The 10680-nt window shown below is 39.6% G+C and overlaps 1 protein-coding gene across 1 annotated transcript; it reads left to right on the forward strand.

The window, feature by feature from the left end:
• The first annotated feature begins 7832 nt into the window (after nucleotides 1-7832).
• LOC130962944 (uncharacterized) lies at nucleotides 7833-9033 on the forward strand. Its single transcript, XM_057889101.1, has 2 exons — nucleotides 7833-8200; nucleotides 8418-9033. Exons 1-2 carry the CDS (start codon nucleotides 7833-7835, stop codon nucleotides 9031-9033), a joined length of 984 nt encoding a protein of 327 aa, XP_057745084.1.
• The last annotated feature ends 1647 nt before the right edge of the window (nucleotides 9034-10680 follow it).

A 10680-nucleotide genomic window follows, 5' to 3' on the forward strand; every position in this document is an offset into this window, starting at 1 on the left:
ACTCCATCTTTGTGGTGGAAAGAACTTTGCCAAGAAGGCATTGACTAGCTTTTCCCAAGAGTCCAGGCTTTCTTTAGGTTGAGAATCCAACCATATTCTAGCTCTGTCTCTTACAGCAAAAGGGAATAGCATCAGTCTGTAAACCTCAGGGTTAACCCCATTAGTCTTGACTGTGTCACAGATTTGCAAGAATTCATCTAAGAACTGATGAGGATCTTCCATTGGAAGTCCATGGAACTTGCAATTCTGTTGCATTAGAGAAACTAATTGAGGCTTAAGCTCAAAGTTGTTTGCTCCAATGGCAGGGATAGAGATGCTTCTCCCATAGAAGTCGGGAGTAGGTGCAGTAAAGTCACCCAGCACCTTCCTTGCATTGTTGGCATTGTTGTTGTTTTCGGCTGCCATGGGTTCTTCTTCTTTGAAGAATTCGGTTAGGTCTTCTAAAGAGAGTTGTGCTTTGGTTTCTCTTAGCTTTCTCTTCAAGGTCCTTTCGGGTTCAGGATCAGCTTCAACAAGAATGCCTTTGTCTCTGCTCCTGCTCATATGAAAGAGAAGAGAAAAAGAAAATATGGAATCCTCTATGTCACAGTATAGAGATTCCTTGAGGTGTCAGAGGAAAAGAGAAATAGAAAGAAGAAGGAGAAGAAGAATTCGAACTTTAATTGGATAAGGTTCGAATTGTGCATTTAGAAGGAGTGGTACTCCATAAATAGAAGGATGTGAGAAGGAGGGAAGAGGATTTTCAAAAATTCAATCAAAAAGATGTTGATAATTTTCGAAAATTGAAGTTGGAAAAGAAATCAAGTGATTTTTGAAAAAGATTTTGAAATTAGAAATTAAAAAGATTTGATTGAAAACTATTTTGAAAAAGATGAGGTTAAAAAGATTTAATTGAAAAGTTATGGTTTTAAAAAGATGTGATTGAGAAGATATGATTTGAAAACAGTTTTAAAAGATATGAGTTGAAAACAATTTGAAAAGATATGATTTTGAAAATTAATGACTTGCCTAACAAGAAAAGATATGATTCAAACATAAAACCTTCCTTAACAGAAAAGGCAAAAAATTTTCAATCAAATCATTAATTGTTAGTATCTTTGAAAAGGAAAGAAATTGATTTTGAAAACATTTGATTGAAAAGATATGATTTGAAAAAGATTTGATTTTGAAAAACTTGAAAAAAATTGATTTGAAAACAAAATCTTCCCCCTAGCACCATCCTGGCGTTAAACGCCCATAATGGTATACATTCTGGCGTTTAACGCCCAAAATGCTACCTTTTTGGGCGTTAAACGCCCAACCAGGTGCCCTGGCTGGCGTTTAAACGCCAGTCTGCCTTCTCCACTGGGCATTTTTGAATGCTCAGCTTTTTCTGTATAATTCCTCTGCAGCATGTTCTGAATCTTCAATTCTTTGTATCATTGACTTGAAAAGACACAAATTAAAAATATTTTTGGATTTTTAATAATCAAAATGCAACAAGAATCAAATAACAATGCATGCAAGACACCAAACTTAGCAGTTTGTGTACTACTGACACTATATGAGACACATAAACACTCAAGCCAAGAGAATTCAAAGATCAGAGTAAGAAATCATCAAGAATTACTTGAGGATCCTTAAGACACATGAATGAATGCATGCAATTAACACTAAACTTAAGATGAGACACTAGACTTAAACAGGAAACATCAAATATTTTTGGTTTTTATGGTTTTGCAAATTTTTTTGTATTTTTCGAAAATTAAGTGGGAAAAGGTATCAAAATTCTTAATGAGAATTCCAGGAATCAGTGCAATGCTAGTCTAAGACTCCGGTCCAGGAATTAGACATGGCTTCACAGCCAGCCAAGCTTTCAAAGAAAGCTTCGGTCCAAAACACTAGACATGACCAAAGGTCAGCCAAGCCTTAGCAGATCACTGCTCCAAAAGCAAAATTGATGAAAATCAACAAGCTCTTGTGGTGATAAGTTGAAACCTCGGTCCAATCAGATTAGACATGGCTTCTCAGCTAACCAGATTTCAACAAATCATCATGAAACTCTAGAATTCATCTTCAAGAATTTCGAAAAAAAATACCTAATCTAAGCAACAAGATGAACCGTCAGTTGTCCAGCCTGAACAATCCCGGGCAATAACACCAAAAATTTGATGTTGTTGCCGGATCTTGGCACTGATGTTACCAAAGGCTTGCTCAAAACTAGAACAATCCCCGGCAACGGCGCCAAAAACTTGGTGCGCGAAATTGTGAACTATACTTTTTCACAACTCTCATAATCCCTGGTAATGGCTCCAAAAACTTGGTGCGCTCAATACCATGGCATTACACAACTTCGCACAACTAACCAGCAAGTGCACTGGGTCGTCCAAGTAATAAACCTTACGTGAGTAAGGGTCGATCCCACGGAGATTGTTAGTATTGAAGCAAGCTATGGTCATCTTGTAAATCTTAGTCAGGAAAACTCAGATATATATGGTGATGAACGAAAATAACAAAAGATAAAGATAGTGATACTTATGTAATTCATTGGTAGGAACTTCAGATAAGCGCATGAAGATGCCTTCCCTTCCGTCTCTCTACTTTCCTACTGTCTTCATCCAATCCTTCTTACTCCTTTCCATGGCAAGCTCGTGTAGGGTCTCACTGTTGTCAGCAGCTACCTCCCATCCGCGCAGTGAAAGCTAATGCACGCACTCTGTCACAGTGCTGCCAATCACCGGTTTGGTTCCCTCCCCTACCGGAATAGAATCACTCTTTTGCGTCTGTCACTAACGCCCAGTAAGTTACAGGTTTGAAGCACGTCACAGTCATTCAGTCATTGAATCCTACTCAGAATACCACAGACAAGGTTAGACCTTCCGGATTCTCTTGAATGCCGCCTTCAGTTCTTGCCTATACCACGAAGACTCTGATCTCACGGAATGGCTGGCTCGTTTGTCAGGCGAGCACTCGGTTGTCAGGCGATCAACCATGCATCGTGCAATCAGGAATCCAAGAGATATTCACCAAGCCTCAGATGCTTGTAGAACAAGACTGGTTGTCAGTCACCTTGTTCATGGGTGAGAATGGTGATGGGCGTCAATCATCACCTTCATCATGTTGAAGAACAAGTGATATCTTGGTAAAAGAACAAGAGGAATTGAATGGAAGAACAATAGTAATTGCATTAATACTCGAGGTACAGCAGAGCTCCACACCTTAATCTATGGTGTGTAGAAACTCCACCGTTGAAAATACATAAGAACAAGGTCTAGGCATGGCCGAATGGCCAGCCTCCCAAAGAGGGTTCAATCATAAAAACATGATCAAAAAGCTCTCTAATACAATAGTAAAAGGTCCTACTTATAGAAAACTAGTACATAGATGAGTAAATGACATAAAAATCCACTTCTGGGCCCACTTGGTGTGTGCTTGGGCTGAGCAATGAAGAAATTTCGTGTAGAGACTCTCCTTGGAGTTAAACGCCAGCTTTAGTGCCAGTTTGGGCGTTTAACTCCCAATTAGGTGCCAGTTCCGGCGTTTAACGCTGGAATTTCTTGAGGTGACTTTGAACGCCGGTTTGGGCCATCAAATCTTGGGCAAAGTATGGACTATTATATATTGCTGGAAAGCCCAGAATGTCTACTTTCCAACGCCGTTGGGAGCGCGCCAATTGGGCTTCTGTAGCTCCAGAAAATCCACTTCGAGTGCAGGGAGGTCAGAATCCAACAGCATCTGCAGTCCTTTTGAGTCTCTGGATCAGATTTTTGCTCAGGTCCCTCAATTTCAGCCAGAAAATACCTGAAATCACAGAAAAACACACAAACTCATAGTAAAGTCTAGAAAAGTGAATTTTAATTAAAAACTAATAAAAATATACTAAAAACTAACTAAATCATAACAAAAACATACTAAAAACAATGCCAAAAAGTATACAAATTATCCGCTCATCAGCTGTCTTGGTGCAAGCACCTTCTAATGTGCATGGTATCATAAAGCTTCCTGGATCTTGAAGCTTTTCTGGTAAGCTTTTCAGAATGACTGCACTCATTCTTCAGTGAGAAATACTTTCAGTTTCTCTCCAATCCTTCTTATGAATTAAGATCTCTTTCATGAACTTAGCATAAGAAGGTATTTGCTCAAGTGCCTCTGCAAACAGAATCTTTATTTCAAGAGTCCTTAGATAATCTGCAAAGCGGGCAAATTGCTTATCCTGCTCCGCTTGGCGGAGTTTCTGAGGATAAGGCATCTTGGCTTTATATTCTTCAACCTTAGTTGCTGCAGGCTTATTCCTTACAGAAGTGGTTGAAGAATCCTTTTTAGAGGGATTACTGTCAGCACTCTCAGGTGTCTGATCCTCCCTTGGCATCTGAACGCCAGGAATGGGTGAAGATTGGGCGTTTAACGCCAACTTCTCCCCCTTTTCTGGCGTTTGAATGCCAGAACTGGGCAAGGAATGGGCGTTTAACGCCAGCTTTCCTTCCCTTTCTGGCGTTTGAACGCCAAAAGTATTCCTCTCTGGGCTCTTACTGTCCTCAGAGGGATTTTGGGCAGTGGCTTGGTTATCCTCTGTCAATTGTTCCTTATTTGACTTTTTGCTCTTTTGAGTGGTGTTGTTCAGTGTCTTCCCACTCCTCAGTTGAACTGCTTGACACTCTTCTGTTATCTGTTTAGATATCTGCTATTTTGCTCGATTCAACTACAGTTCTATGTTCTTGTTAGCAACTTTAGTTTCATGGAGCATCTCTTTAAATTCTGCTAACTGTTCTGTCATCAGGAGCAATTGTTGATTAAGCTCAATCATCTGTTCTTGAGGATTAGGATCAGTGACTACTGCCATGACTTCCTCTTTTGGAGAGAACTCACTGCTAGAGTACAAATATTGGTTTCTGGCAACAGTGTCTATAAGCTCTTGAGCTTCTTCAATTGTCTTCCTCATGTGTATAGATCCACCAGCTGAGTGGTCTAGAGACATCTGAGCTTTTTCTGTAAGTCCATAGTAGAAGATGTCTAACTGTACCCACTCTGAAAACATTTCAGAGGGGCATTTTCTTAGCATACCTCTATACCTCTCCCAGGCATTATAAAGGGATTCATTATCCTCTTGTTTAAAGCCTTGGATGTCCAGCCTTAGCTGTGTCATCCTCTTTGGAGGGTAAAAATGATTCAGGAATTTGTCTGATAACTGTTTCCATGTCTTTATGCTTGCTGTAGGTTGGTTATTTAACCACCTTTTAGCTTGATCTTTTACAGCAAATGGAAACAGTAATAGTCTGTAGACATCCTGATCCACCTCTTTATCATGTACTGTGTCAGCAATTTGTAAGAACTGTGCCAGAAACTCAGTAGGTTCTTCTTGTGGAAGACCGGAATACTGGCAGTTTTGCTGCACTATGATAATGAGTTGAGGATTTAGCTCAAAGCTGCTTGCTTTGATGGGAGGTGTACAGATGCTACTCCCATATGCAGCTGTAATGGGGTTAGCGTATGACCCCAGAGTCCTTCTGGACTGTTCAATTCCACTTAGGTCCATGATGGATAAAGGGAAATGATATGGATTGCAAGTAGATATATATATATATATATATATATATATATATTTTTTTGACCGAAAATAATAAAATAAAATAAATGGAAAATAAAGTCAAATTTCGAAAACTAAAAGAAAATAAGATCAAAGCAAATTGAAAACTGAATCAATTAGTCAATTAAAAAGATTTTGAAAAAGATTTGATTTTTGAAATGAGGAGAGAGAAAAATAACAAAATGACACCAAACTTAAAATTTTTAGGAAATCAGACACTAATTTTCGAAAATTTTTAAGGGAAAAACACAAAGAGGACACCAAACTTAGAATTTTTAAGGATCAAAAAGGGACTAGGGACATGCAAATTCGAAAATTAAAAGAAAAGCAAAAGCATGCAATTGACACCAAACTTAAAATATGAAAATAGACTCAACTAAAAGACTCTAAACCAACAAAAATAAAACAGTCCTAATCTAAGCAACAAGATAAGCTGTCAGTTGTCCAAACTCGAACAATCCCCGGCAACGGCGCCAAAAACTTGGTGCACAAAATTGCAATCACACTTTGCAATCCCGCACAACTAACCAGCAAGTGCACTGGGTCGTCCAAGTAATACCTTACGTGAGTAAGGGTCGATCCCACGGAGATTGTCGGCTTGAAGCAAGCTATGGTTACCTTGTAACTCTGAGTCAGGATATCAAAGATTATCAGGATTGATTGTAAAAAGCAAAAGAACATAAAACAGGTACTTGAATTGCAGTGATGGAGAATAGGTTGAGGTTTTGGAGATGCTCTGTCTTCTGAACCTCTGCTTTCCTACTGTCTTCTTCTTCAAACACGCAAGGCTCCTTCCATGGCAAGCTGTATGTAGGGTTTCACCGTTGTCAATGGCTACCTCCCATCCTCTCAGTGGAAATGTTCAACGCACCCTGTCACGGCACGGCTATCCAGCTGTCGGTTCTCGATCATGTCGGAATAGAATCCAGTGATTCTTTTGCGTCTGTCACTAACGCCCCACAATCGCGAGTTTGAAGCTCGTCATAGTCATTCAATCATTGAATCCTACTCAGAATACCACAGACAAGGTTTAGACCTTCCGGATTCTCTTGAATGCCGCCATCAATTCTAGCTTATACCACGAAGATTCTGATTAAGGAATCCAAGAGATATCGAGTCAATCTAAGGTAGAACGGAGGTGGTTGTCAGGCACGCATTCATAGTTGAGAATATGATGAGTGTCACGGATCATCACATTCATCCGGGTTAAGAACAAGTGATATCTTAGAACGGAAGCAAGCATGATTGAATAAGAAACAGTAGTAATTGCATTAATCCATCAAGACACAGCAGAGCTCCTCACCCCCAACCATGGGGTTTAGAGACTCATGCTGTAGAAGATACAATGAGAAATGTGTAAAGTGTCATGAGGTACAGATACAATGTCAAAAGATCCTATTAATAGTGAACTAGTAACCTAGGGTTTACAGAATTGAGTAAATGACAGAAAAATCCACTTCCGGGCCCACTTGGTGTGTGCTTGGGCTGAGCATTGAAGAATTTTCGTGTAGAGACTCTTCCTGGAGTTAAACGCCAGCTATTGTGCCAGTTTGGGCGTTTAACTCCAATTTTTATGCCAGTTCCGGCGTTAAACGCTGGGAATTTTGAAGCTGATTTGCAACGCCGGTTTGGGCTATCAAATCTCGGGCAAAGTATGGACTATTATATATTGCTGGAAAGCCCAGGATGTCTACTTTCCAACGCCGTTGAGAGCGCGCCAATTGGGCTTCTGTAGCTCCAGAAAATCCACTTCGAGTGTAGAGAGGTCAGAATCCAACAGCATCTGCAGTCCTTTTCAGCCTCTGAATCAGATTTTTGCTCAGGTCCCTCAATTTCAGCCAGAAAATACCTGAAATCACAGAAAAACACACAAACTCATAGTAAAATCCAGAAAAGTGAATTTTAATTAAAAACTAATAAAAATATACTAAAAACTAACTAAATCATACTAAAAACATACTAAAAATAATGCCAAAAAGCGTATAAATTATCCACTCATCAAGTAGACAAGGCAAAAGTGGAAGTAATTGAAAAATTACCTCCACCTTGCAATGTCAAAGCAATCAGAAGCTTTTTGGGACACGCTGGGTTCTATAGGAGGTTTATCATAGATTTTTCAAAGATTGTAAAACCCCTTAGAAACCTACTTGTCTCAAATACTCCCTTTTTTTTTGATAGAGAGTGCATGGTAGCCTTTGATGAACTCAAAAAGAAACTTTCCTCTGCACCTATTATAGCACCACCAAGCTAGGATCTTCCCTTTGAACTAATGTGTGATGCATCTGATTTTACTGTTGGTGCTGTTCTAGGACAGAGGAAAGACAAGCTAGTACATGTTATTTACTATGCCAGCAAGGTCCTTAATGAGAATCAAAGGAACTATACCACCACGGAGAAAGAACTTTTAGCCATAGTTTTTGCTTTTGATAAGTTTAGATCATATCTCATTGGCTCAAAAGTAATTGTGTTCACTGATCATGCAACACTCAAATACTTGCTTACCAAACAAGAATCTAAACCTAGACTAATAAGGTGGATCCTGCTGCTCCAAGAATTTGATATTGAGATTAAAGATAGGAGCAGAACAGAGAACAAGGTAGCTGACCACCTCTCAAGAATCCCACAAGAAGAAGAAATGTAGCAAGTAGCAGTAAATGAAAGCTTTCCTGATGAATAATTGATGATGATTCGAGTAGCCCCGTAGTTTGTAGAGATAGCTAACTTCAAGGCTATTGGGGAGCTACCAACTAACATCAATAAGCACATGAGGGGGAAAGCTAATCAAGGATGCCAAACACTACATCTGGGATGACCCCTATTTGTTCAAAAATTGTACTGATGGAGTCCTAAGAAGGTGTATATCCCATGAAGAAGGTCAGGAAGTGTTATGGCAGTGCCATGGGTCAGCATATGGAGGTCACTTCAGTGGAGAAAGGATAGCAGCAAAAGTGCTTCAATCCGGATTTTACTGGCCAACAATGTTTAAGGATGCCAAGGAAATGGTGTCAAGGTGTGGTGAATATCAAAGAGCTGGTAATCTAACCATGAAGAATGAGATGCCACAACAATACATACTAGAGCTAGAGCTATTTGATGTATGGGGGATTGATTTCATGGGACCCTTCCCAACCTCCTACTCAAATAGCTACATATTGGTGGCTGTTGATTATGTCTCAAGGTGGGTAGAAGCCATAGCCATTTCAATAAATGACAACAAAATTGTGATAAGCTTCTTGAGAAGGAATATCTTCAACAGATTTGGAGTCCCCAGAGCTCTCATTAGTGATGGAAGGATACACTTCTGCAACAAACAACTCGAGACACTCCTTCTCAGATATGGAGTCAAACACAAGGTGGCAACCCCTTATCATCTGCAGACCAATGGACAAGTAGAGATTTCCAACAGGGAGCTAAAAAGGATTCTCGAAAAATTATTGGAAGCTCAAGGAAGGACTGGTCTAAGAAGCTAGACGATGGTCTATAGGCCTACAGGACAGCCTTCAAGAACCCCATTGGGATGTCACCATACCAACTAGTATTTGGCAAGGCTTGCCACTTGCCAGTTGAACTGGAGCATAGAGCCTTCTGGGCTCTAAAACTACTGAATTTTGATGAGCAAGCTGCTGGAGAAAAGAGATTAATACAACTCAATGAGCTGGAAGAGTTTAGAAATCAAGCATATGAGAATGCAAAAATCTACAAAGAGAACACAAAAAGGTGGCATGACCAAAGATAGCAAGACGGGAGTTCACTGAAGGACAGAAGGTGTTACTCTACAACTTAAGACTCATGTTCTTCCCTGGAAAACTTAGGTCTCGATGGTCAGGACCTTTCACCATAATCAAAGTGTTTCCCTATGGTCATGTGGAGCTCATGGAGGACAAGACTCAGAGAACTTTTTCTGTCAATGGCCATAGACTCAAACACTACTTGGGAAGCCCCTTGGAGGAACAGAGAGTGAGCTACAAGCTCAGCTGAAGATGAAGGAATGTCAAGCTAATGACAATAAAGAAGTGCTAGTTGGGAGGCACCCCAACACTTTATCCTTTTTTATTTAATTGATTTTCTTAGAAGTAGTTTAAATTTTGTTGCTTTAGATAGTTTAATTTTCAGTAATTAGGATTAGTTTACAATTGTAGATTGGAAAGTTTGATATTAGCTTTGATAGCTAGATTTTCTTTACACTCTCTTATTTCTTTCTATTTGGAAATTGCAACTTGATGAATGCATAACTAATGATGAGTGAATGGGCTGAGAACTAGCTAAAGTGCTAAGTTTGGTGTGGCCTCTCACCCACTTAATCTAGGCTTACAAATAATTAATAGTTTGATTTTGAAGATGAAGCCCATAGATTAAGTTTGGTGTGGCCACCACCAAAGATCACATAGCAGCCTAAGTCACCCAACTTGAAAGCACTTAATGCTTTGGATAAAAATATGAACGTGGTTTAATGAGTTCAGAGGAATTGGAATCAAAAGAAAATGAAAAGATTAATGTTATTCCACTCTTATGAACACATTAAATACACAATGATGAAACCAATTTATTAAGATGCCAAAGAATTAAGTTTGGTGTCCCAAGGGACACCCATCAGTTGCAATCCAATTCATTCTTGATGAGAAGGAATGTGAAGGGATTCTTTTGTCATTACTAATGGGTTCAGTTTCAATTTCAGAAGAGAAGATGGGGCCCACATGGTAAATAACTCACAAAGCAAGGAAGTCAAAGTGTACTTGCCCCTTGGAACTCGACACATGCAAATGACACTAAGAAAAGAGTTGGCGCCTCTTTCTATGCTAGGTGCCACTCCCCAAAGTGGGAAAACATTTAACCCTTTTTATTTCCCACCTTTCGAACCATACCATTCACCCATTATAAAAGCTTCACCCCCCATCTCCTCTCCCACTTCAACAACCCCCACACCCCTCGCCTTCGCTTCTCTTTTCATCTTCTACTATCTCTCATCCCCTACTTTCTTCTTTTTTTTCTTGATTGGGACAATCAAGTCTTAAGTTTGGGGTTGGTGCAAAACCTTGTTTTGCCTTCTCTTTCTTTCAACCCCCATTTTTTTACAACCTTAAGCACACTCTCCCAACTTAATGGCACCACCAAAAAGC

Source organism: Arachis stenosperma, chromosome 2, assembly GCF_014773155.1.
Source record: "Arachis stenosperma cultivar V10309 chromosome 2, arast.V10309.gnm1.PFL2, whole genome shotgun sequence".
NCBI classification, from domain to species: Eukaryota; Viridiplantae; Streptophyta; class Magnoliopsida; order Fabales; family Fabaceae; genus Arachis; species Arachis stenosperma.

Bases quoted from the DNA above. Each gene is read 5' to 3' on its own strand.
- LOC130962944 (XM_057889101.1), top strand. From the start codon at position 7,833: ATGTGTGATGCATCTGATTTTACTGTTGGTGCTGTTCTAGGACAGAGG. The intron at 8,201-8,417 runs GTAGCAAGTAGC...AGTCCTAAGAAG, and splicing joins ATCCCACAAGAAGAAGAAAT to GTGTATATCCCATGAAGAAG.